A 23,080-nucleotide genomic window follows, 5' to 3' on the forward strand; every position below is an offset into this window, starting at 1 on the left:
AGCTTTGCAAGAGTTTTTTATTCTACCAGTGTGACTTCAAGGCAGACTCTGCCTTACCTCATATGTGAATATAATTGGGTGGACTGATCCCGTGCCTCTCAAAGATCTCAATAATCTCTTTTAGTAACATTCTTCTTCTCTTCCTTTTCTTCTGTTTTTGTAATGTTTTCATTTTCTTTACACCATGGTTGTTCTATATAAGCATTACTACACTTTGATTATGCTGTAGTCACTTTCTATCCTGGTATACCACTGAAATCTCAATGCATCCTGAGCTTTTTCACTGGAAAGTCTTAAGGCACACCATGCAACCCTGTGTGGGTTAGGTATTTTTGCTGTATATCTTGTTCCTTGACTGTGTTTTGGTGCTTGGACTGTTGCTTTTGGAACTATAATTGACTTCAAGTTTTTGTTTTCTTTTAATTGTTGATACCTTACTGATGTCACCTCAGGGACCAAAGGCATGATGACTGCCAGAAAAAAATTCACGCCCTTAGTAGTTTTGTGCTGCATCATGTTTGTTCTTTTGCCACTGAAGTCAAAAGGTCTGAAAACACACAGCAGACATGTGAATTGCTTTGCCTCATCTTTTGCATTGTGTCTTCCCCTTTCTGTTTGGAGGAGGATGTAGGACACCAGATAACTGAGTTCCAAGAATGTGGTATTCAGCATCTCTTCCCCTTGCCCTCAATTTTCTTATTAAGCACTCTTAAAAACTAATTTATTTTTTGTTGTAATGAACACGCTACTTAGTTTATGTGTTTTCAACAAAGTTGATGCCTCCAGGAATAAAGTGTTTCTTTTGAATTTGGAACATCATGTACTTTGTGATTTATTATGTATGCAAGAGAAAAGCCTTATACCCCAAGCCCCTCTTCTGCTTCTTTTCTACATTTTAGTAATTGGACAATGTCATGCTGGGTACTGATATGGAAGTAAAAGGGATGGTGTAAATGCATCCTGCTAACCTCAAGCAGTCTTGAATGTCTCTGGAAAACAAATGTTTGTGGTCTACAAAAACAGCCATTTAGCAAGCTGTTGCCAAAGAAGATACTGATACAGGGGCTTCAACACAAGACAGCTCCATCCAAATAATCCTTGCAGGCTGGAGAATGTGCCTCAGAGCTGCTCAGTATTAATGCACCTGTGGACATTTCTCAAAGGAGAAAATGTTATGATGTGCTGGTTTTGAGCTATTTGCCTTCATGCATATTCACAATATGAACTTACCTTCCTCTCTGCTTTTGCCCTTCAGTATCAAAATCCAGAGGTTCCTGGGTTCTCTGGAATAGAACAGCCTGGGTGCACCTGCCCACGTGTATTAGGGGGACCCAGTCCTCCAGCTCTGGAATGCTTCACAAGCCAAAGACATCTCTGCCATGTGCCTGCACACATGGCAGAACATTGGTATGGCCAATACATTTCTGGTTTCCTGTCACTAGCCAGAAACATTTCTGTCTCTGCATTATGAATATTGCATTAATGGTATGTTCTGTGGCTCTTGATTACATCCCTTCTGGATAGAAGATGAGAGATGGCAGCTCTTGGTGATTAGAGGAGCATCTGTCAGTACCTATTTATCTCTCAATATTCATGCTATAAATAACTGGAGATGTTTGTACTTAGGTCTGTATGTCTATTCCTTTATTCTGCTGACTCATAATTTAAATATTCTCATTTGCTCTAGGAAGGTGTGATGTGAGATGGAGAATAACTAGGTTTTAATGCTGTGAACTGATGAAATCTCTCTGTGTTATCTAAATACAGCTGATCTAATCAAGTTGTGTTTCCTATGAGATGGTGTCCTTGATTCTCATCACATCCAGCACCAGAAATTCAGACCCACAGCATATTCCTAGAACAGACTCACTGGGCAAGAGGCAGGTGGTGCATGCTGTGCAGATGTTGGTTGTGTCCCTGCTGAGGCCACTGATTTGAGCCAACTTCTTTCCTCTCTAAGGCTGGGAATATAGGTGTATTTAGCTGTCAATTTTCATATAGATGCTGGGAAATGACCTTTGACCCTTCCTTTTTTCTAAAATTTAAAATAGGCTGCTAAAGTTAAATATTCAACAATATGATTAAATCAAGCTAGTTCCTCTTTTTTGTACTGTTTTGGGGGAGTGGGGGAGGGATTAATTTTGGAGCTTTTTGGGTTTTGAATATTGGAACAAAAATGTATTATAGAGATGATAATGCATCCTTAGCATTAAAAATTGAATGAAAAAGAAAAAATATGTTAATTTAAATATCTTAAAAAATTAAAATTGTATTAAATAAATGAAATTAAAAAACAACAGTGTGTGCCTGAAAGTTGCTGTTTCATGGTGCTGCTGCATTTCAGGGAAATGCAACTCTTAAAATTATTAACACAAAGTAATTCTTATTCTTATTGTATTAACAAATTTATTTTCTTTGACATTTTAATGTTGAAATTTTGTACAATGTATCTAACTGCCCACTCACAATTCATGTACTTTCAATCATAAACTTCTTGTAAATTCGTTAATTTTCTGCACTCATGAAGCATTCATAAAAGCAGAAGAATTTAAAAAAATTCTAGATGTAAGCCTTCAGGCTGAGGTGGTAAAACAGAGAAAAATTGAGGGATTGTATGAGCTTATGGGAGAAATAACCTTTTGTAGCTTCTTTGTAATAGTCAGATGACTTTTGCCCTCTATTCAATAATTTGTGCATTGCATTGATTATTTATGCCCAGCAAATTGACTGTTGTGTGGTGGTTCAATGGTGCTCTTTAAATAGAGTGAGAGAGCACACAACATGCAGACCTAGCTAATGCAGAGCATGTAGGGTTTCTTCCTATAACCATAATCTAGAAAACTTATTTTTAACTTCCTTAGAAAGATATATTTTCATTTATTTTCCCTCTTTAATTTGGTTAGGTGTTTTTGGTTGGGTGTTTGGTGGTTTTTTTTGGTGGTGTTTTTTTTTCCTTTGACTAAAAGGACTCTTGGTGTTGCAACTTTGATGACTACTCGTGGTGGTGAGATGGGAACACTCAAACGCTCTGATTTAATGAGGAGCCCAAGAATGGAAATGCATCAAAATCCTCACGCGCAGCCAAAGCAGCTGCTCCGGCACCCGCCGTGGGCACCGAGCACTCGGGCACCTTTCAGCTCCTCCACCCTGCCTGTGTCTGCCAAACACAGGGGGAAATTTGTAAACCTACGGGACAGTGTGAAAAAGAGCCCTACAAAAAGCACAGCCAAAGTAAAAGCTGCTAGTGGTTGGGTGTCTGATGGCTCGTGCTCTAATTGCTCTTTAGGAAAGGTAGGTGTTGCACGACGTGGCTGGAGTTTTTGTGCAAACTGGAGAAAGTGTGTTGCATTTTTTTCTTTCTGTAGTTTTATCCCCGCTGTTTCTAATTACTTCCTTACTTAATTTCCTATTGTATTTTATTGCTGGAAATGAAAGTAGCAATTATTAAAATCAGATTGGCGAAGGAATGTTTGTTCTCATGTTTTCCAATCAAGGTTGCTGCACTTTATACAATACGGGGGTTTACAGGAAGTTCTTGTAAGCAAGGAAAGTTTAGTTTGCTGGATTTTTGTTCTCCAAAGTGTATCTTTTTATTGTTTACTAAGAACAGCGTTATAGAATTTGCTGGCTTAGTTTGTCTCCTTGAGCAGGTGTATGGTGCTCTGATTTACCTACATATTAGCTGGTATTTCCTCCCTGAAGGACTTACTGTGTGTGGGTTAAACACAAGAAAATGTCTGTGTTCTTACTCTTCACAACATCTGGATGTAGTATTAGATTTGGAGGCACTCAGTTGAACACTTAAAGGCATTGCTGTCTTAGCTTTTGGGAACATACCATTTAAATGATTTTTTAAAATACAAATTTTAAAGTACATCATTATACTTTGATAAATATAAAATAACTTTTTTATACTGTTGTAGCCGAATGACTTTTCATTGTAGGGATTAGCACACGTAGTTTAGGCTGGCAGATCTGTGCAAGTGAGTTATAGTTCAAGTCATGCATTCCTACATAGAATAATGTATCATAATTGTGTGCTGTAATTCATATGTATTCAAAAGATGACTTTTAATTGTCCTGCTACTTTCTTTCTATTTTATATTGGTTTGTATTTGTTTAAACCAGAGTCATTGAATGCTTTAGTCATCTTTATTGAAAATTATTTTGAGAATAAGCTTTTATTTGTCAGAATACTTCGGTGTATGCTTGGAGAATTCCTAAAATGGCCAATACTTCTTGAAAATTCCCAGAAAGTGGAGTGTTGAGGTGATATTCTGGGATATTATTCAGGTGCTGTCAAGGTACCTGTATCATATAATCATTTGTAGACTGATTATGTATCTTAATAAAACAATAGTTCTTCTGTTAGAAGGAAGTTCTAGGTCTTCTTTACCTAATGATTTAAAATATTTTCATTTCTTGCCTTGTTCTTCTTTGTGATTGCCACAGTGCCTGCATCAGTTCAATGTAGTCTATGAAACATTTGAGTGCAGTCTTGTCTTCATTTGGATTTGCACATGCTTTGAAGGTGGTTGTGTTGTTGCCTCTCCTTATCCACATGGTAGTGGAGGAGGCTCTACAGGATTCTTGGAGGAGCAGGGAGATTTTAAAGTTCAGTGGATCCTAAACCAACAGCACAAAGAGAGAATACAATGACTGTATGAATAACTTAGGAGGCTTGACCCTAGAATAATTAAAGGATCATGAACAAAGTCAGTTTTAAAATAATAAGGGTAAAACTTGAAACTGGTTGGGAGAGTTTGTGAAGCACTTGGGGATGAGAAACCCATAGAGAAGAGACAGTTAGAAATTAGGGAAAGAAAGGAACCATCTTTTGCAAAAGGCATATTATTTTTTTCCATACCAATTTATATTCTTCCCCACCTCCCTCTTTTTAAACACTTCAAATTTTGAACTTTGGTCTGTAAATGTAAGAATGCTCTAATGACATTAGCATTCTCTCAAGATATCAAATATATTTTGTGCTTTTGTTTTTTTTCAGTAATTGCAATGTTTTTCACCAGCTTTCATTTTGGGAGGATTGACTTTGAGCTGAAAAAACCCTGTAGAAATACCATATGTACATTTAATATGTGTTGCTGTTCTTGGACTGTTAATGCAAATAGCATTATTAGATATTACTCTTTAATTTGGTGGCTGCTGTTGATGTATGCTGCTTTGTATTTTAAGGTCTCAAACTTTTCAAACATTTAATACTGTTATGTTCTGGGGCTTTTGTTCACTTTTGGGAGCTAGTATTTTCTTTTGTCATTATGCTTCATTATTTTTAAAGATCACAAGAATGTCTTGGAACAACCAAATTGCAAGAGCTTTGATTTTCTGTTCAGCTTGTAATGTTGGTGATAGTTGCCAGCAGTTTGTGTTGCTGACAGCTTGTTGACAACCAGTATGTGAACATCTCAAAAATATTTGAGTCAAAGTTTTGCTCAAAATGCTGTTTGGAATCTTATTCCTTTGCAGCTTAAGTGTCAGTAGCTTTGCTGGTTACTATTTGAATGAAGATTCCCAAGATCAAAATTCTCCTAGTTCAGTAAATCTATGTCAAGATCTTTGAGAGATAAATTAAATCTGTTTTAGGACCTTCCACATATTTGATTAAAAGGTTTCCTTTGATTATTGCTAGGTTTAGAAACCATAAGATACTTCTGATTTTTTTTCTTTGTCAGAGAGGAATATTATCTTTGTTGAGTGCTGTTAACTTCTGTTTTTTGCACTCTGTTGTATATTGGTGAAGGGATTCTGTTGTGAAACCAGCTCACAAAAAGCTTGTTCATTGACCTGAGCAGGTCTTTTTTATTGGACCCCAAAGTCCCAGTGCTGCAAGGAGAGTGCCTTGGTGTGAATAACCCAGCTGGGCATGTCCAGCTACGTTGGGTTGCTGCCCATCAGTGCAGTGCTGGGAATGTGCTGCCATGAGCACTGTGGGGTAAAGGGACTGTCTGTGTTCTAGTTAGTCTCCAAATCCATGTGCTAGCTCATAGTTGTTTATGCTGTTAAATTTGAGTCTTGTTTGTTTTAAATTGTTCTAGTTTTTCTTATTTTTGACATTTTGTTGGTGATTTTTAGCCCACAGAAGCTGTTCCTTCCTCTTCTCCCATTGTCCCTGTGATCCCTGTCCCACCAGTCCCTGCTGAGACCATCCCATCCACCATACCACAGGTTTTTATGCTGTTTTGTTTTATTTTATTAAACTTGTTCAACTTTTATTTCTTTAATTTATTTTGTTGCTTTGTTGAAATATGCTTTTTGCTGCTCCCACACTCAGGTTTGAGGTGAACCCTTAGATACACTAGGATTTCACTCCAATGTTTGTTCAGTTTATGACAGCTTTTAGTGCATTTAAATATTGATATTTTCATATGGAAGTGACTAGTAAGTTCTGAAAGAACTAAAGAAAAAAATAACCACAAGAATGGAAAGAACCAATAGAATATCTTGTGTTTACATAATAACTAGAGTAATTTCACCCTTGCTGAAGTGTTATTGCTTGATTTATTTATAAAGAAAATGCTTTCTCATCTCCTATAAATACTTAATACATGTCTTTCCTCCGTTGCACTTGCATGGTGTTTCTTGTGTTCTCTACCCATTTGCTGGTATTACTGTTTTTGGTGGGCATTTAGAAAAAAAAGAGATCTTTTTACCTCTCCATTCCTAACATATTTAACACATAAAATGTGTTTCCCTTCTGAGCCTTCATCCACACCCCCAAAACAAAAACCAAACCCAGTCAAGACAGGTGAAGGCAGTAACATGCGTTAATGATAGGATCTCCCATGTAATTTGGAATATGTGACCACAGCATGGCAAGCTATGGAACAATCCAGGATAGACATTTTGCAAATAGATTGACATTCTGCTTTTTTTTTTAGTTTTTTGTAACTTTACTGTAGCTTTCAGTGCAGAAATCTAATATGATGAGTGCACACCTTCTGAAAAGATGGTTCAATTTTTGGAATCATTTGGTGACAGGTATTTATTAACTTTAAAGGGAAGTTAAGCTATCCAGAAAATTACTTGAAAATTTTTGTAGTATAGATGTCAGGTTTTACTTTTTTTCTTAATTTTTACTTTCAAGCTACTGGATAAGCTTGCAACAGGTAATAATCTTTATCTTTGCAGAGTTTTTAATTTTTGCATAATCTACAATTGGCAAAAAATTTTGCTGTTGCCTGTTTTATAGTGCAATTTCCAGTGGATGTCTGTTCATTTGAATCTGTCACCTGTACTTCTTCCAGCAGGAAAACCAGAAATTTGATTAGTTTTAGAAATACTCCCTTCTTATAGGGGGATTCTGCCCACATCAGGATTTGAGATGGACAGGCCACTGCAACCATGCCCAGATAGTCCCTTTGCAATGCCTGGCAGAGCTTTTCTCATTCATCTTTGAAAAAGATGGTAAAGTGCTGCTTTTTGATGGAGAGTTTGGATAAATGTAGGAGTGTTAGCAACAATCATTTAACTTCCAGAAGGGGTTTTGCATTCATTGGCTGATTTGCATCTCAAACATACTGTTCACCAAACCTTGCCTACTAACTGCAGTTTTGCTTTTAGTTGTCTTTTTTAACATGAAAAGAAGAACATTTGTCTGCCTCAAAAATAAAAATTATGGGGAATCGGCTTTTACTGACACTGTGTATGCTGAATATAATTGTATGTTGCAGAAATCCTAATGTGAAATAAAAAAATATTCCAAAATGGAGTAAAAAGAACATGACTGAGCAATTAAACCTTGCTTTCTTCTCAGCAAAAACATAAAAACATATAATTTAACTATATTTATTGCAACCTTAACAACAAATTATTGTGATGAATAATGGATTAAATCTTTTTAGTAAAGGATCTTATTTTTAATTTACTCTCATTTTAATATAACCTGCACTTGAATAAGGAGCAGAAAAGGAAATTTAACTTAGTGGCAGAAAATGGTTGTGAGGGATAGTGTTTTGACAGAGTTTTTTATTGTGACATTAATAACTAGTGCTTAATGTCTCTACTGCATGAAGTGTGCTTGTGCTTCTATTGAGAGAATTGCTGGGTGAGAAAGGCTTTTGATGGCATTTTGACAGTCATTTGTGTCATTCTTTTTGTTTCCTCTTACTTTTAATTGTCTGCTCTGTTAGCATGTGTAGGTCCTACCTGATTTTAAGCCCACAGGCTTAATTTGATACCAGATAGATTGGTCCTGTCTAAAGATGGGAGATTATTCATCTCAGCCTTTTGAAAGGCACTTCTGAGTCATCACTTCCTAGGTTTAGGAGCTTTCAAAAATCATAAATTCTTCAGAATTATGTTGCTGTATTAGTAATGAAACAAAAATACTGAATATTAATAGGTTAATGCAATTGTCACGTTTTTGTAGGTTTTAACTTTGTCTTTGCATGAGTTTAATACTGGCTTCTTTTACAGCCTATTAAACTATTCCTAAATCTATTCACACACACATACATACCTAGGAGATTAAAAAAAGGAATGTCTTAATTTTAAAGATCATGTGTTTTTATATCTATTAAAAATCCCCTCAGATTCATTAAAGCAATAAGGAGATTAGCTTTCTTTAGTGCCACAAACTTAATAATGAGCAGTATTTAAAGTCTGGAATATATCTGGGCACTGTTTGTTTTGCTTATGTTCCTAGAGCAGGCTCGATGCTGCCTATTTTAAAGGCAGATAGTTGATGGATAAATGGGAAATTGTTTATTTGGAAATATTTCATATATTTATATATATATTAATATATATTTCCTATGGGTTTTCTTTCAGTTGTAACCACATTTTTCACAGAAAAATTCTCAGTGGTATGAGACTAAAAGTATAAACTGAAAGTGTAAATTACTCTAGTGGTTCCTGGCTTGTAAGAATTCTAATATTTCAGCTTTCTGTGGCAATAATCTCTGACTGCTTATGGCTTGTTAATCCTTAACAATTTTCTGATGGAAGCACATTTTGCTGTGTGGTAAATGAATGTCTGCTGTGGCTTTGCTTTTGCAAGTCAGTTTTGTAGGTCTGTTCTTGCTTAAGTTGCATTTCTGCAGTTTTCCATTTTGCAGTTTGTGGAGGGAGTGGTTCACTGCTCCTAATGGAAAGAAAGGGAAATCAAATCCACTGAAAATTGGTTTTGAGATACTGAGTGATAAAACAATCTCTTCATATCAATACCACAAGTACTGGGGTAACTGGCATCATGTCAAATGGTAGCATGACTCAGGTTTTCTTTTGAAAAACAAGGTAATAAATGACAGAATTTAGATATTAAATATGATCTCAGACCTCCCTAACAGTGTGGTTTTATGTCAGGGAAGCAATTTGTCCAGGATAGTAACAAGTGTTTTAGAAGGTCAGTTGTGAGATTCTCAAGGTCATGCTATCTTTTAACAGAACTTTGAGAAAGCCAGCAAGTTAAATGCTGTAAAATTATCATTAGTAGTGCATTTTCTTATGCTGTATTTTTTATTTTTTTCATTTTTAAAGGCAAATCCCCCTCCAGTGCTGGTGAATACAGATTCTTTGGAGACTTCAACATATGTAAGTCTACACATGCTTTCAATTAAGACTTTCAATCATGTTTTATGAATGTAATTGTGTATGCCTGTTGCTGCTGTTTAAAAAGACCTATTTTATCTCTCTGATGGTGCTTCATTTTGTCAGCTCTCATGATGGTTATTTAAATTCCTTTAATAGCTGTTTGAAAAAAAAAGTTTCAGATTGCAGGTAGAATTTTTCTGTGTACCAAAGTGTGACAGTGCAAAACACAATTGAGATTTCAGAGGTTCAGTGTTCAGAGAACAATCTGTTTCTTCAACTGTGCAGGCAAATGCTTTAATATTTCATGTGCCATTTCTGTTGCCCTTCTCATAAAAACATTTCTTCATGTAGTGGCTATACTTAAGGTTTTAGTGTTCTAAATGTTCATAAAAAGGAATTGGTTCTGTTTGAAACATTAAGGTAATAAGTGTAGTTATGTGGAGGCTGAAATTTTTGTTTGTCAGGCATAATTACAACATTTATATAAAAAGTCCATCATCCAGGGGAAGGCTCTGCAGATAAAGCTTAGCTTAGTGGGTCTGAAATACCTTTGAAACTTAGAAGAGAGAGATTAGGTCAGTGATTTTTATCATGTAATATATTCCTGCTCCTGTCTCTGCTAATGTTTGGCTTGTTAGATAGATAAATTCAAAGGTGATTTTTCAAAAAACGAGAGAGAATATAGGACTGAACTGAAGGAGAAGATAAAAATACTGGGGGGTTTTATTTGTTCCTGTTTATGTAGATGATATTTGAAATTGGATTACAGAGCTTTGTACATGGAAATAAGAGACTGCTTAAATGTATTAGGATCGGCTTTGTTTTGTGTAATGGCAATGAATAGGGAAATGATTAATCATCCTTGTTATTTATTTAATAAAAAAGAAAAGAAAAGAGCACTGCACACTGATCAATCATTGTGAACCTTTTGCAGGTACTGTAATGCTGGATGACTGCTTCAGTTAGCACATGTTGTCATTCCTGTAGATAATAGCTCAAGGACCAAGCTACCATAAAAACTTCTTGATCACAGTGGCTTCTTTTGTGTTGGTGTAGCAATAGATCCAGTTTCATGTATTCAGAAGGTCAGGACCTCATCCCTTTATAATAGAGAAATATCATGTGTTAAAACCACCATATCTTTTCCACTGAAAAACTACTCAGGACATAATCATTTTTGAGGTACTTTGTAAAGATGATAATCTGTTATGTGTGGAATGGATATGGCTTCTGTTGTATTAGAGGAGACATAATTAGAGAGTGAGGGATAAAAGAGCTTGATATTAGACAGCCTGTAAAAGTCATGGCATTGCCAGCTTTTGGGGCATTTAAATATATTAAATAAATATAGGAGGAAGGAAGTAGCTTGATGTTAATTTTATTTGGGATGAATTAAATTCCCTTTTTAAATTCTCTGCTAAAAAATGGTCAGATTTTAAAACTCTTTCTTCTATACATGTTTTTTATCTTTAGTATGCAAAAACTACAGAAATCTTAGATATTCTGTATCTTGAGGATAGACAAGGTCCTTTGTAAAATAATAGTATAAATGTTATTTCTTACCTTGTTAAATATTTCATCCTAAAAGGCTAGAAATAAGAAGTTATCTATAGCTGCTGTATGTAACTGTATGTAACTGTGGAGGAAAGAATTTGAGTTCCAAGGTATCTTGGAAAAAAGCTTTCTCTTGAATATTAAATATGAATCTGTTATTTAATTGATTTTGCTTAGTTTTGATTTTTAATTTTTTTTTACTTCTGATATTTCTTTCTTTGTTTTGTGGGCAGCAAAGAATGTGGGAATCCTTTCTAACTAGAGGATGACAAGCCTTCTTTCTAGGATTTCTGGTTTTTGTCAAGCTTTATAAAGTATTCTTCTAAACTCATCTTTTTGGCCATATTTTAAATTGCTGAACTTTAGTATGTATGTAACACGATAAGTAGTAGTGTAAGCAGTTGTTAAATGTTACTTTAAAAGGGTCTTACCCATTTCTCATGGGAAGGTAGTATAAAGCATCAGTCCTTGATTTTTTTTTTTCTCTGCTCAGTGCAGAAAAACAGTAGGAGAATGCTGCTATGTTCTTCCTTACAGTTCTCTACCCCATATCCTCTTTCTTTTTTCTCAGTTTCAAGTTGCTGTATAGCCTGAGGATCTCGAGCATTTTTTCTTCCTGGCAAGCAGAAGTAGAGAGCCTGTGCCTTACAGTAGTTGTGTAGAACAGTCTGCTCTCTGAACAGGCAACTTTTAAACTCTCATAGAAAGTTTCTCTGATTCATAAATACAGAATGGTGTGAAAAGTACATGTCCTCTCTGAGCCCACTGGTCACTGTGAATCAGCTGAGATTTGATGGGAATGAACTGCCAGCCAAGCAAAGTGGGTTGTGTAAAGTGTAGGATTCTCTGTAATCTCACTTCTCTTTTTTTTATAGGTCAATGGCACGGATGCAGATTATGAGTATGAAGAAATTACTCTTGAAAGGGTAACATGCTGAATGTACTCTGTTTGAAATGGGATTTATGATATGAAAAATAGCAGTTCAAACCAATTCTTACTCTTTTTTTATTTTAGGTAGATTGTTTGACCTAATGAAAAAAAAGTACATTCAATTGCTAAGCAGGAATTGAAAGTTTGATTAATATCCTTGACCATTGAGAGTAAGATGGGAGAATGACCTCCTGTAAGATAGCCTGCATTTAATGTTGCTACCTAGACTTGTAGAGACTAACAGCACATATTCTGATTTAATCTCCTGTATTGCTTTTTTTTTTTTTTTTAATAGGCTTTTGCTTATATACCATTGAGTTTTATATTGAGATTGCAAGTGGCACCATGTCACATGCATTTCTTTGTTATTCTACATTGAGAAGAGACCACAGTTCACTTGAGGTGCACTGTTAGCAAAAAGACAGAAAGAAATTATTGTATTTAATACAATATACTGTGCAGTTCTGGTGGTTACTGAGAGGGTGAAGAATCTTGCAGTTGATGGTAAGGGCAAGCAATCCTTGAAGAGAAAAATCTCAGTCTGATTCTCTGCATCTGTGGGGATATATTAAAGGTGGGACACGAGCTATTTAAAGGCTTTTCTCTAGGAAAAATAATGTGTCACTAATAATTTAATGAGGAGCAACTATTTGTATGAATGATCTGGAAAATCTGGCACATTAGAGATAGATTTTATGTAGTTTATCAAGTTCAGTGAGAAAGCTATGGGGCTGGAACTGTCTCATACAGGTATGCAATGACTTATGTTCTCCTTATGTGTGTGAGATGTAATTATGCTTATTTTCATAGAAGTAAGTTATATATGTAGCATACTACTTAAACTGTCTTTAAATACTTTTGTTATCGGTGAAAATGATGTAGATTTGGTTCTATAGGGTATCAAATACACCAGAATACCTTGTCCCCAAAAAATAAATATGTATCTTTTTTTTCCCCTCTACCTGTAGGGAAATTCAGGACTTGGCTTTAGCATTGCAGGTGGTACAGACAACCCACATATTGGGGATGATGCAAGTATTTTCATTACAAAAATTATTGCCGGGGGTGCAGCTGCACAGGATGGAAGATTACGGTAGGATGAATTTCTGTGTTGGGTGTTGCATTGTATTTTAAAAAGTGGATAGGAAACTTTCTGTTACTTTTAATAGTTATATCCTGCATTAAGTGTTAAATAGGTTTTCCTTATGGAAGTGTTTTTGTGTGAATCAATATATGTCTCCCAAACGAATATCTGCAGCTTAGGAAAATTAAGTGAACTTTTTTTATTCTGTGGTATAAATCTATTATGCCATATGTTTCATAGTCTTTGATTCAAGAAAAAGCTTAGACAGATAGGATAGGTAACTTGTGGTTATCCATGTGTGGATTTTGTGATCCACAAGGTAGGTGAGTTTATTAATAACCCTTTTTTATGCTTGGTAATAATTCAGTGTCTTAATTTTTCAAAGATACCCCTCCACATTGACTGGAGGACAAATTTTTTTTTCTCTTTGTGTTACCAAGAACTTGTCCCATAATTTCATGTGCAAATACCTGATGTATTATGGGTTTTAGTCCTAATGAGCTTATTTCAAGGCTTCATTTTAGCTTGTTGGCCATTGTCAGAGGTACATCTGGCAGGACATGGTGACAGGTGGGCCTGACATTGCACTTAGTGTAATGAGGGCTCAGTGGCACTGCAGCAGCATGTTAAATGGAGTGGAAGGCCAGCACTTAAACTGCTTGTGGAAAGCAAGATTGACTTGTTCATATCATGGCGTAAAAATGAGTGTGTTTTCATTGTGTGCCTGCTAGTTTTGATTTTTAAAATTCTATTTTCTAGCCATAAACAAAAGGTGATTTTTACAAACATCTTTGTAAAACACTGTCAAAATGAGGCACATGCAATAAGGTGCCCTCTTCAGCTGTGAATTAAATATTCCTCTTAAATATTTTCTAGTGATCCTTCATTTGTTTTTAAACACTAATAATTAATTTTAGAGCATTGTATTGAATGAGTAGAATTTTGGAGACAAATCTCTGTATTTTAAAGTGTTAAAATATATTTTAGTGTATTGTAGATAAAATATTAGGCTCCTGATGTGTGCAGTCTGCTGGAACACAGCAGCTGAGTATGACTGTTGCTGTCTCCAGGGTTAATGATTGTATCCTACGAGTAAATGAGGTGGATGTTCGGGATGTGACTCACAGCAAAGCAGTGGAAGCCCTGAAAGAAGCAGGATCAATTGTGAGATTGTATGTCAAAAGGAGAAAACCAGTCACAGAAAAAATAGTGGAAATCAAACTTGTGAAAGGCCCCAAAGGTATGTTGGAAATATAAAGTTTCTGTTTCGTAAGGATAGAATAGAAACTGTTCTTGTAGAATGCAGGGTTTTCATTTAAATGATAAAAATGTTTCTGACTGCATCTAGTAATTATTAAGTACATTAAAACTAGAGGAAAATACTTAATTGGATTACCCATTAAGGATGTTTGAGAGATTAGAAGTAATTTAGGGAAAGTAATTACTGGGCAATGTATCTATAAATATATGGATGCTATAGCATGGTGATGCTTATAGCTGTGCTGTGCCCATATTTCACAAAGCATGAATGATCTGGCTTTTGGTTTTCAGAACTTGTGTACAGGTTACATCTTTTCTAGAGCTTTATTTTCTAGAAAATTATGGAGTTCACTTGTAAAGGCATCAGAATTACTTTAGCCAGACTATGATATTATATATTTGTGTCATACAAGGAGAGTTATTATTTATAGAATAATATGAATTTAAGTAAGAATTTAAGTCAAATGAATTCAAAAAAGGTTTCTTGAGTAATGCCTTTATCTTCAAGCAGGTCTTGGTTTCAGTATTGCTGGTGGTGTAGGAAATCAGCATATACCTGGGGACAACAGCATTTACGTAACCAAAATCATTGAAGGTGGGGCAGCACATAAAGATGGCAAACTTCAGATTGGAGACAAACTTTTAGCTGTAAGTAAGAGCTGCATTTTTAAAATGATCATTCATTTTTAGGCTCAATAGGGGCATGATTCAATTTGTGGTTAAGCTGCCTGGAAATCAGTGATAAAATTAAATCTGCATCATTCAACACCATCTCATCAGGAGATCTGAAATTTATTCCTCAGCCTAATGTTCCATGCAAAACCTGTATAAATCAGCATGTTTATTTCTGATGCCTGCTATTATTTTTCTGAGATCTGAGTGACAGAATTGTAAAAAAACATACAATGGGATTGTTTCTCTTCTAAAAAGAGAAGAATGGAATGGAACTCCTTGTACTGGTGGCTGGCCAGCCTTTAGCCAGCCTGTGGTGAAACTGCTGCTTATATTGCATTTCAGTGTTTGCAATGCTTCTGAATGGCATTCTTATTTTTTAAAAAAGCTTAAAATAGCTTCAAAGTTGAAGCTATTTTCTGTCTTCTATGCACAAAGTAAAAATAATTTTCAACTCTCTTAAATTCAATCCACAATTTTTTTGTCCAGATAGAAGAATGAGAGCCACAGCCATAAATTTCTGAATGTATTTCTGAATTGCTAACTCTTGTAAGGTTAATTGTTCTACACTCTTTCTTCTAGCAGTATTAGCTTCTCTAAGAATACAGATGCAAAGAATATATCTAAGGAATAGAGTTTTCCCCCACACCTAACAATTGGCAAAGCCCAGTTGTTCTTGCACATTATGAAATTAAATGATGAAAGTATCTTTAGTCCCTTGGGTTCAGTGCAGTACAAGCTTTATTTCCTGTGTTGCCTGGAATTATCTGAAGAAATTTCTTCCCTTTCACAATAAGAGAGGGTCAGCAGCTCATTCACTAAGGCTGTATATGAGATAGAAATTGTTAAGGGATTTTTTTAAAATTGAAGTGGTAGTGTTTCACTCTCATAACATTAACTTAAGATAGTTGTGGTTTGCAGTTGAACTAGTTCTTGTTACTTGATATGTAAATCAGTTATTCTGGTACCTTCTCAAGTTTTGACCCCTGCTTTTTGACATCATGCCAGAATATATTGTCCCATTACAAGGTCTTTAACATAATTAAGTGTGCTTGTGCACACTTACAACATTTTGAGTGTCTTATTTGTCCCATTAGCTCCCCAAAGTCATATGTGCCTTCTTTACAATGTTGTGGTCAATATATTTATTATAATCCTTCATAGGAACACTTGTCTTTCTCATACTTAACAAAGCCTCTCATATAATTTTATGTAACCAGTTATGTCTGTGGCACATGAATCCTAATAAAGACCCTCAATGCCAGTGTTCTAACAGCCTTCAGTGAGTGTCCTATGAAAACAGTACATTATTCTGGGTTGAGAATGTTTGTTTTTCTCTTCAGGTCAACAGTGTTTGCTTAGAAGAAGTTACTCATGAAGAAGCAGTGACTGCCTTAAAAAATACATCTGACTTTGTTTATCTGAAGGTTGCAAAACCCACCAGCATGTTCATGAATGACAGTTATGCTCCTCCTGATATCACAAACTGTAAGTTCATCTTATCTTTCTGATTTAATTAATTTTCTCTTTAAGGTTTTAACATATTTCATTTTTAGTAATTTTACTGTTGCAAGCTTTTAAAACTTATAGGAGGCAAAAATCTAAGTTGTTTAATGAGGAAAATTATATGCTATACAGAACAAAATGCTATGACTTGTATACTGGAAAGACAGCAGGAGCAGGGCTCCAGGTATGTTTTTGTGGCTGTCATGGCCAGTCCTGGAAACTCAGTGTAATTCATCACTTGCTGATGAGTACAAGGGGAGAGAACAAGTGCCTCGTGCTCTTGGGGGTGTGAAGAGTAGAAAGCAATGCACTGGGAGGGTGTTCAGTTTCCTGTGAACTAAAGAGGTTGGTGATACTCTGGTGTTTTTCCTGGTTTTTTTTTTTGTGAACTCGCATTGACTTGAATAAACTGAATTGGGAGGATGGGAACTTCTTGCTCTGGTGCCTGCCCATGATTGTTTTAAAATAATCCAACTTATTTGAAGTCTGAATTCAGTTTTGACATAATTATTGACAATTTAAAAAAAAACCTGATGAACACTGTATTAAAAAGTAGTTACAAGAATTTCTTGTTGACGTAAAGGTACTACTGACAAGAGTATTTTCCTAGTCAAACATACAAATCCAGAAAGTTCAGGGGTGAACTACAATGTAAAGAAATATTTGAGTTGAGTATACTTCAGGAAGATTGTTATCATTTAGTGGTTGGAGAAAAGGAAAAGAATGATATAACTATATTTTCAAGGCTGAACCGACTGACTCTTCTGGATGACTAATTTTACTCATGAAATGGTTCTAGCAGAGTGTTATTTTATGTATTGCTTTGTTTCCTGCCATCAGATATGTGCAATTGATATGTAGCAATGATCTGTTTAGGTACTTCTTCATATGAGAAAAAGGAACACTTTGGGACTGATAGATGTAATTGAAAACAGTATGTGAACAACAAACAAAAGTGCAGCACAACAAAGACTGAAGTACCTTATAAGCCCATCATTTATTGGCAATAGCTACAGTATCTTAAAATCTATTTGTAAGCTTATTGAATTACAATTTGTAGCTAATTAGGTTTTATCTCCACTGTGTTATTAGAAGGATGCTCTTGAAGGCTCCATTCTTTGATATATCTAATTTTTAGCCTCCACTGATTCTTCCCCAGTTTTCTACTCATATATATTATGGTTAGATAGCAGCCATTTTCCCTTGCTGTATCTAGTTTGTTCAATTTTCCCACTGTTTCCTTGGAAAGTAGACTTCCTGTACTCTCTCTGTAGAACTGGTCTGTTCATATATTTCACCTGAAATTCATATTTTTTGGAACAGAGAAGTCTGATTTTTCCAGTGTTCCTGGTAATGTTGCAGTACTGCAGTTACACTGCTGTGGACTGGGATGTGACAAACACTGAAGGAGATAATCTCTTACTACTGTCCCTTAACTCAATCATTACAATATTTACTTTGCTCATCTTTTGTGGGGCCAAAGGCAAAACCTGTAGAAACTTTGAGGGGAGGAAGGTGGAGAAGGAGCTGATTCCTGATAATCCCAGTGCTAATAAACAATGACAGTGGGAAAGACAGTGGCTGTTGGCTGCTGGACCTCTGGTCATGCAGAGATATTAATTTCTCTCAAATGGTGGATGAACTGGAGATTCAATTAATTGAAGGTAATTGCATCATAACCTGGAGCCATAAGAGAGGCAGTGACATCTTCAAGATACCTTCTCAGCATGTCCATTGGCTGGACAGATCAGGAAAGTTCTGTCAAGGGTAATCCCACATAGCTGCCATGAGGATCTCTCTGCCACCTTGCCATGAGCCCTTAATTTCTCAGTAAGTATGACTCAGTGTCACATCCCTTACTGGAGATAAATGGCCTGGTCACACGTGTAGGCTCCTTTTGTCCCATTACCATCCTCCCTCCAGAGATTATCTCTGTTTGCTCTCTCTCTAGGGGTGATTTGAGAGATGGAGGCATTCATTCTGTGCAGCCCAGTATCCCATCTTTTGTGGGCAGTGTCTCTTCTGTCCTTTCACTGAGAAGTGAAAAGCCACTCTCCTGATCTTGTCATGTACCTCAAGCTCCAGCAGCTGCTTCTGGGAACGTTTATCCTCATGCTCAAGCACTCTGAAAAATGTCATGGTTGTTTTTCTCAGATTCCAGGCATCTTCTCTGTCTGTCTTTGTCCTTTAGTGACCCTTGGCAAGATTTATGGGCTGTCTGTACTTTGGAGTAGATTTTTTGAGTTTTATTTAATTTAGCTACAATTTCCTTGGGTTCTTTATCTGAAGATACTCTATTTTTCACTGGTTCTGGTAGACCAAAGAACTTTACTCTGCAGGGTGCTGGGTTCTTTGATGAAACTCTAGTGTTTCTTTTCCTTACAACAGGAAAGAAAGCCTTTTCTACCCAAGGCTCCATGAGCTTGTGTCTCTGTTGATCAAAGCACAGCTGGCTCTTACTGCAGCTGGTATGGAGACTGAAACGGAATTTTGAACCCAAAGCAGACCTAAAGATCTTGCTGAGGTGTTTAATGACTTAATTCCAGGAAATCAGTTTAGTCTTTTCCTCAGTCTTTCACTTATGAAAAACAACTGTGGATGTCTGAGCTGCTAAAGGCTGTTTTTCTAATAGAGAACAGAACAAAAGCTTTTCCAGTACCTCTCAGCATTTGCACATGTACAGTGGAAATCTCAAAGGGAGACATCAATCTCCTCAAGGGCCAATTCTGCTTTATAAATGACATGATAACTTTGCAACCAGAAAGCCTCTGCATTCTGCAAGAAGCTGCTTGGTTAGAGAACTCTTACCAAAAATTATATATAGTATAATATATAGTATTTCATACTGAATTTAGCAGATCAATACAGGGCTCCAGATCTTTAGACTGAGAATTCTGAAGTGCTTTTACCAGATGGTAGATATTAAAGAGGTATTTTCTAAGATCACCTGAATTGTGAGTCAGTGTTAAAAGAGTTACCAGTCTTCTTTCTTCACCTGCTTGGGAGGGGTTTTTTGTTTGCTTGTTTTATTTCTGGGTTTGTTTTTTTGCTTTTTTAAAAAGTCTCATTTTATGAGAAATATCTAAAAGCACAGTGCACAGTACTTGGTACTTTACAGAACTTGCAGTAGATTGTTCACTGTGCTAACTTGTGTTGATATGGTAGTTAATTCAAAAGTCCAAGTTGATAATTTGGTTTGTCTCTAAGCTTTTACCCCTGGAACTGGTCTTGTTTTGTTTTAAGGCTGCCTCACTTGCCCTGGTGATGAAGATTTAAAATGCAGAGTTAAGGATACTGAAGAACTGTCTGAGAACAAATTTCTGTGTCTAGGTTTTGTGTAAAATCTGGTTTCTTTTAGAACTCCTGTAGCAAGAGTATCAGCTACACAATAGTGTGGCCTTGTCAGGTGGTCTGATGGCTCAAATGAAAGGACCAAATAAGTTAGTATCCATATAGCTAATTAAATAATTTGATATTTCCTTGGGGTTAGTGCCTTAGAATAAAGGGATGTTTGATCAGAGGTTTCTGAGATTCTATTTTATGGCACTATTTATGGGGAAGAGTACAGATGCTGTGCCAACATTGTACATCTGGGGCTGAAAATTGAACCTTGTCATTTGATATTTATCAGAGTGAGTGAATGGCTTCCAGCTGTCTGTGAGGGAAGTTACTGCTGAAAATCTTGTTAGAGAAGAGTTGGAAGTGTTCAAGACCAAAGATTCAGTGGGGAATGAATGTGGAAAAAAAAGCTTATGGTTGTCTGCAGTTGCTCCAGAGACTGGGATGTGAATGGGTGATGAAAGCTTGGCCACAGACCTGGAACAGTTGATTACTATGTCTGTTTCTATTGCTTCTGTGAGATTTGTATTTTAGGTCTTGAGGTGTGGATTGCCAGGCTAAACAGTTTCTTTACAGTGCTCTACATTTTCTTACTCAAGAAGAATGCAATTAGGAAAGATTTCTTCTGAGCACATTGCCCTCTGAGTGCTGTTTGCCACTCTCTGTCAAACTGGAAAATGAGAACTTCCAGTATAGAAAGTATGGAAGTGCAACACAAGTCCCCTCCCCATGTTTATTGTGTGCAGAGGAAGAGCAGCACTGTGGGTGGATGGTGCTGTGCAGCATTGGGCTCAGCTGATGTGTGTGATAATCACAGCTGTGAGCCTGCTGGAGGGGACAGGGACCAGGAGCAGTGCAAACTGCCTCCCTCATCTATACAGAAATGGTGGTCATTTAATGGTTCCTGGAACAAATATCCTGTAATTTGTTCATATAAATGCTTTTAAGTTATTCAGTTGTAATATTACCAACAAGATGTAGTACTTGCTGTTTAAAACAGCAACATGTGAAGTGCATGTAGTAGAATATTAGAGTCAGAAAAGTGGCTAAATGGTTTTTGAGAAAGAGAACTTGCTTCCAATACAGGCATCCTTTGAAGATGCATCTGTGATGCATTTTTGACTCCTAATCAATTTCAAATTATTTTTTCCTTTGTGCTTTTGTGCATTAGTACAGTATTTCCACCCTGCATTGAGAAATATAATACTGGAAGGTAGGGAATAATCAGTTTCTTCATTAGACATGAATGCCTTATCATTTCTTAAATGGCCTAAGTACAGGAAAAGAAGAATATGTAATAACAGTAAAAGACAATAAAGTTTTTATTTTATTGTCCATTTTAGAGATTGTAGTTGTGATTGGTGTTCTCAGCTTACAGATAATAGGAAAATAATAGGAAATATTCAATTTTTTTTTTTTTGTCTAGAACTGTCTTAGGTAAAGGAGAGGGTGGATTTGGAAATGGAATTTCTTCTTAAGAGTCTGACTCTTCCTGTCAAAGCAAGTTGATTTTATGCATGCAGTTTTCTGTTCATCCAAAAGACAGTTTCTTTGTCAGTTCCATCAGTAATAATATTTACCTGGAAATAGAAGTTCAGATTAAGATTCAAAAAGTGATGGCTTGCCTTCTATTTCTGTCATGTTCCTCATGAATATGCTTCAGCTATGTCTTCCATCTGAAACAGTTTCAGGAAAGGGGCAGACATGGTTTTGTGCAGGAGCTCCACAGAGCAGCCTCTTTGTGCCTTGTGTAGGTTTGCTTTTATGGAACTGAGAGCACCATCCTTGAGAGGGGGCCAGGCTGTTTCAAGCAAGTAACACATGTAAAACTTTATAAAGGAAGCAGCCAGTGTTGTTGTGGAACTTTACGCAGGTCTGAAATAATAAATTGATTGATAGCTGACTTTTAGTCACTTGATGGAAGGATAAAAAATGTAAAAAGTAAGGTCATGTAATAGGTAGTGTGTATGTTTCTCAACACAGTGCAGTTAAAAGCTTCAGGAATCCAAAAAACAATCATATGAGAAGTACTGTAAGTCAATGAATATAGAACATGCATCTAATTGCTTCCTTTAAAATATGCATCATTATGGCTACCATTGACTTGTTGAAAGCAATTTCAAATTCATTTTGTGGAATGAGATAATTTGGTGTAGGAACAGAATGTACAGAGCTGCTATACTGTGCAACAGTTGTTCAGTTTTTTTACTCAACACCCATTTTCCTGCAGTTGGAAAAGAGCTCGTAATGTCTTGCATTTAGTTTTTTGTGCTTTAACTTCACAATTTTCTTAGAAAAAACTATTTATGTGTGGTTCTGTTTTAAGCAAAAAGTGCGTGCAATGACATGGCAATAATAACGGTGTATTAAAAAACTTTTTTCTATAAGTGAAAAGCAAATATTTGGTGATTTTTGTGGAAATCTGCTAAATTTATCTGCTTAATTGCTAAAATTTCAGTGTGATTAAAAACTCCCCAAGTTTTGAAGTTGATAGTTAGGTATCCAAATCTCTTACCAGTGCACAGAACCTATGTATTGTACTGGGACAGACAGAAGGAGGTGGAATCTATAAAATCCTAATCCTAAAATCCTGCAGGGAGTACAAGGATGAAGGTGGAATGTGTGTTCCTGCTGTTCCAAAAAACTGTGTTAGGAATCACATATGTGGAGCAGCTCTTAATGTTTAGGGAATTCTCTAATGTGAATGCTTATGCTGATCATTTAGCAAAAGCAGCATTCTCTTTGCTTTAGTCCTCATGATGCCAAGCTGCAGGAGGGAGCTTCCTTCTCTCTGTTATAGAAGGGCTCCAGGTACCTCTTGCACTTCAGTTCTGAGTTTTGCTGAAGCCTCTTGTGTATCCAGAATTATGGTTTCCAGAAGTGCTGCATAGTCTCATGCAGCTAACTGAAGGGTGATATGTCTAAATTGAATAGCACAATTCCTTTATCAGCTGGTGCTTTTAAATTGTTGAAGCTGTTAATAGTGGGTTTTAGTGCTTGCTGAAATGTTGACAGTGTTGCATATGACATGTGAAGAATTTACTGCATACAGGTCTACTAGGAATCTAGAACAATACAGACACAATCCAGCCCAGATTGAGTGGTTTGAAAGATGACTATTTTGCAAATATATCATGTATATATACATATATATCAAGGATACTCTTGATAAGTTTGTATATGAC

At 36.1% G+C, this 23,080-nt stretch overlaps 1 protein-coding gene across 7 annotated transcripts in view; it reads left to right on the forward strand.

Moving 5' to 3' along the window:
• DLG1 (discs large MAGUK scaffold protein 1) overlaps positions 1–23,080 on the forward strand; it is a 434,654-nt gene that overhangs the window by 371,503 nt on the left and 40,071 nt on the right. For 4 of the 7 annotated variants that reach the window (XM_079315711.1, XM_079315713.1, XM_079315714.1 and 1 more), the window contains 7 exons: positions 6,091–6,183; positions 9,496–9,549; positions 11,979–12,029; positions 13,003–13,127; positions 14,189–14,358; positions 14,890–15,026; positions 16,394–16,538. In XM_079315711.1, coding sequence (XP_079171837.1) covers positions 6,091–6,183; positions 9,496–9,549; positions 11,979–12,029; positions 13,003–13,127; positions 14,189–14,358; positions 14,890–15,026; positions 16,394–16,538 — 775 coding nt within the window. The remainder of the gene's footprint in view (positions 1–6,090; positions 6,184–9,495; positions 9,550–11,978; positions 12,030–13,002; positions 13,128–14,188; positions 14,359–14,889; positions 15,027–16,393; positions 16,539–23,080) is intronic. The other 3 variants (XM_079315715.1, XM_079315716.1, XM_079315717.1) reach the window with 1 other exon arrangement.

Source organism: Erithacus rubecula (assembly GCF_903797595.1).
Source record: "Erithacus rubecula genome assembly, chromosome: 11".
In the NCBI taxonomy this organism is placed as follows: domain Eukaryota; kingdom Metazoa; phylum Chordata; class Aves; order Passeriformes; family Muscicapidae; genus Erithacus; species Erithacus rubecula.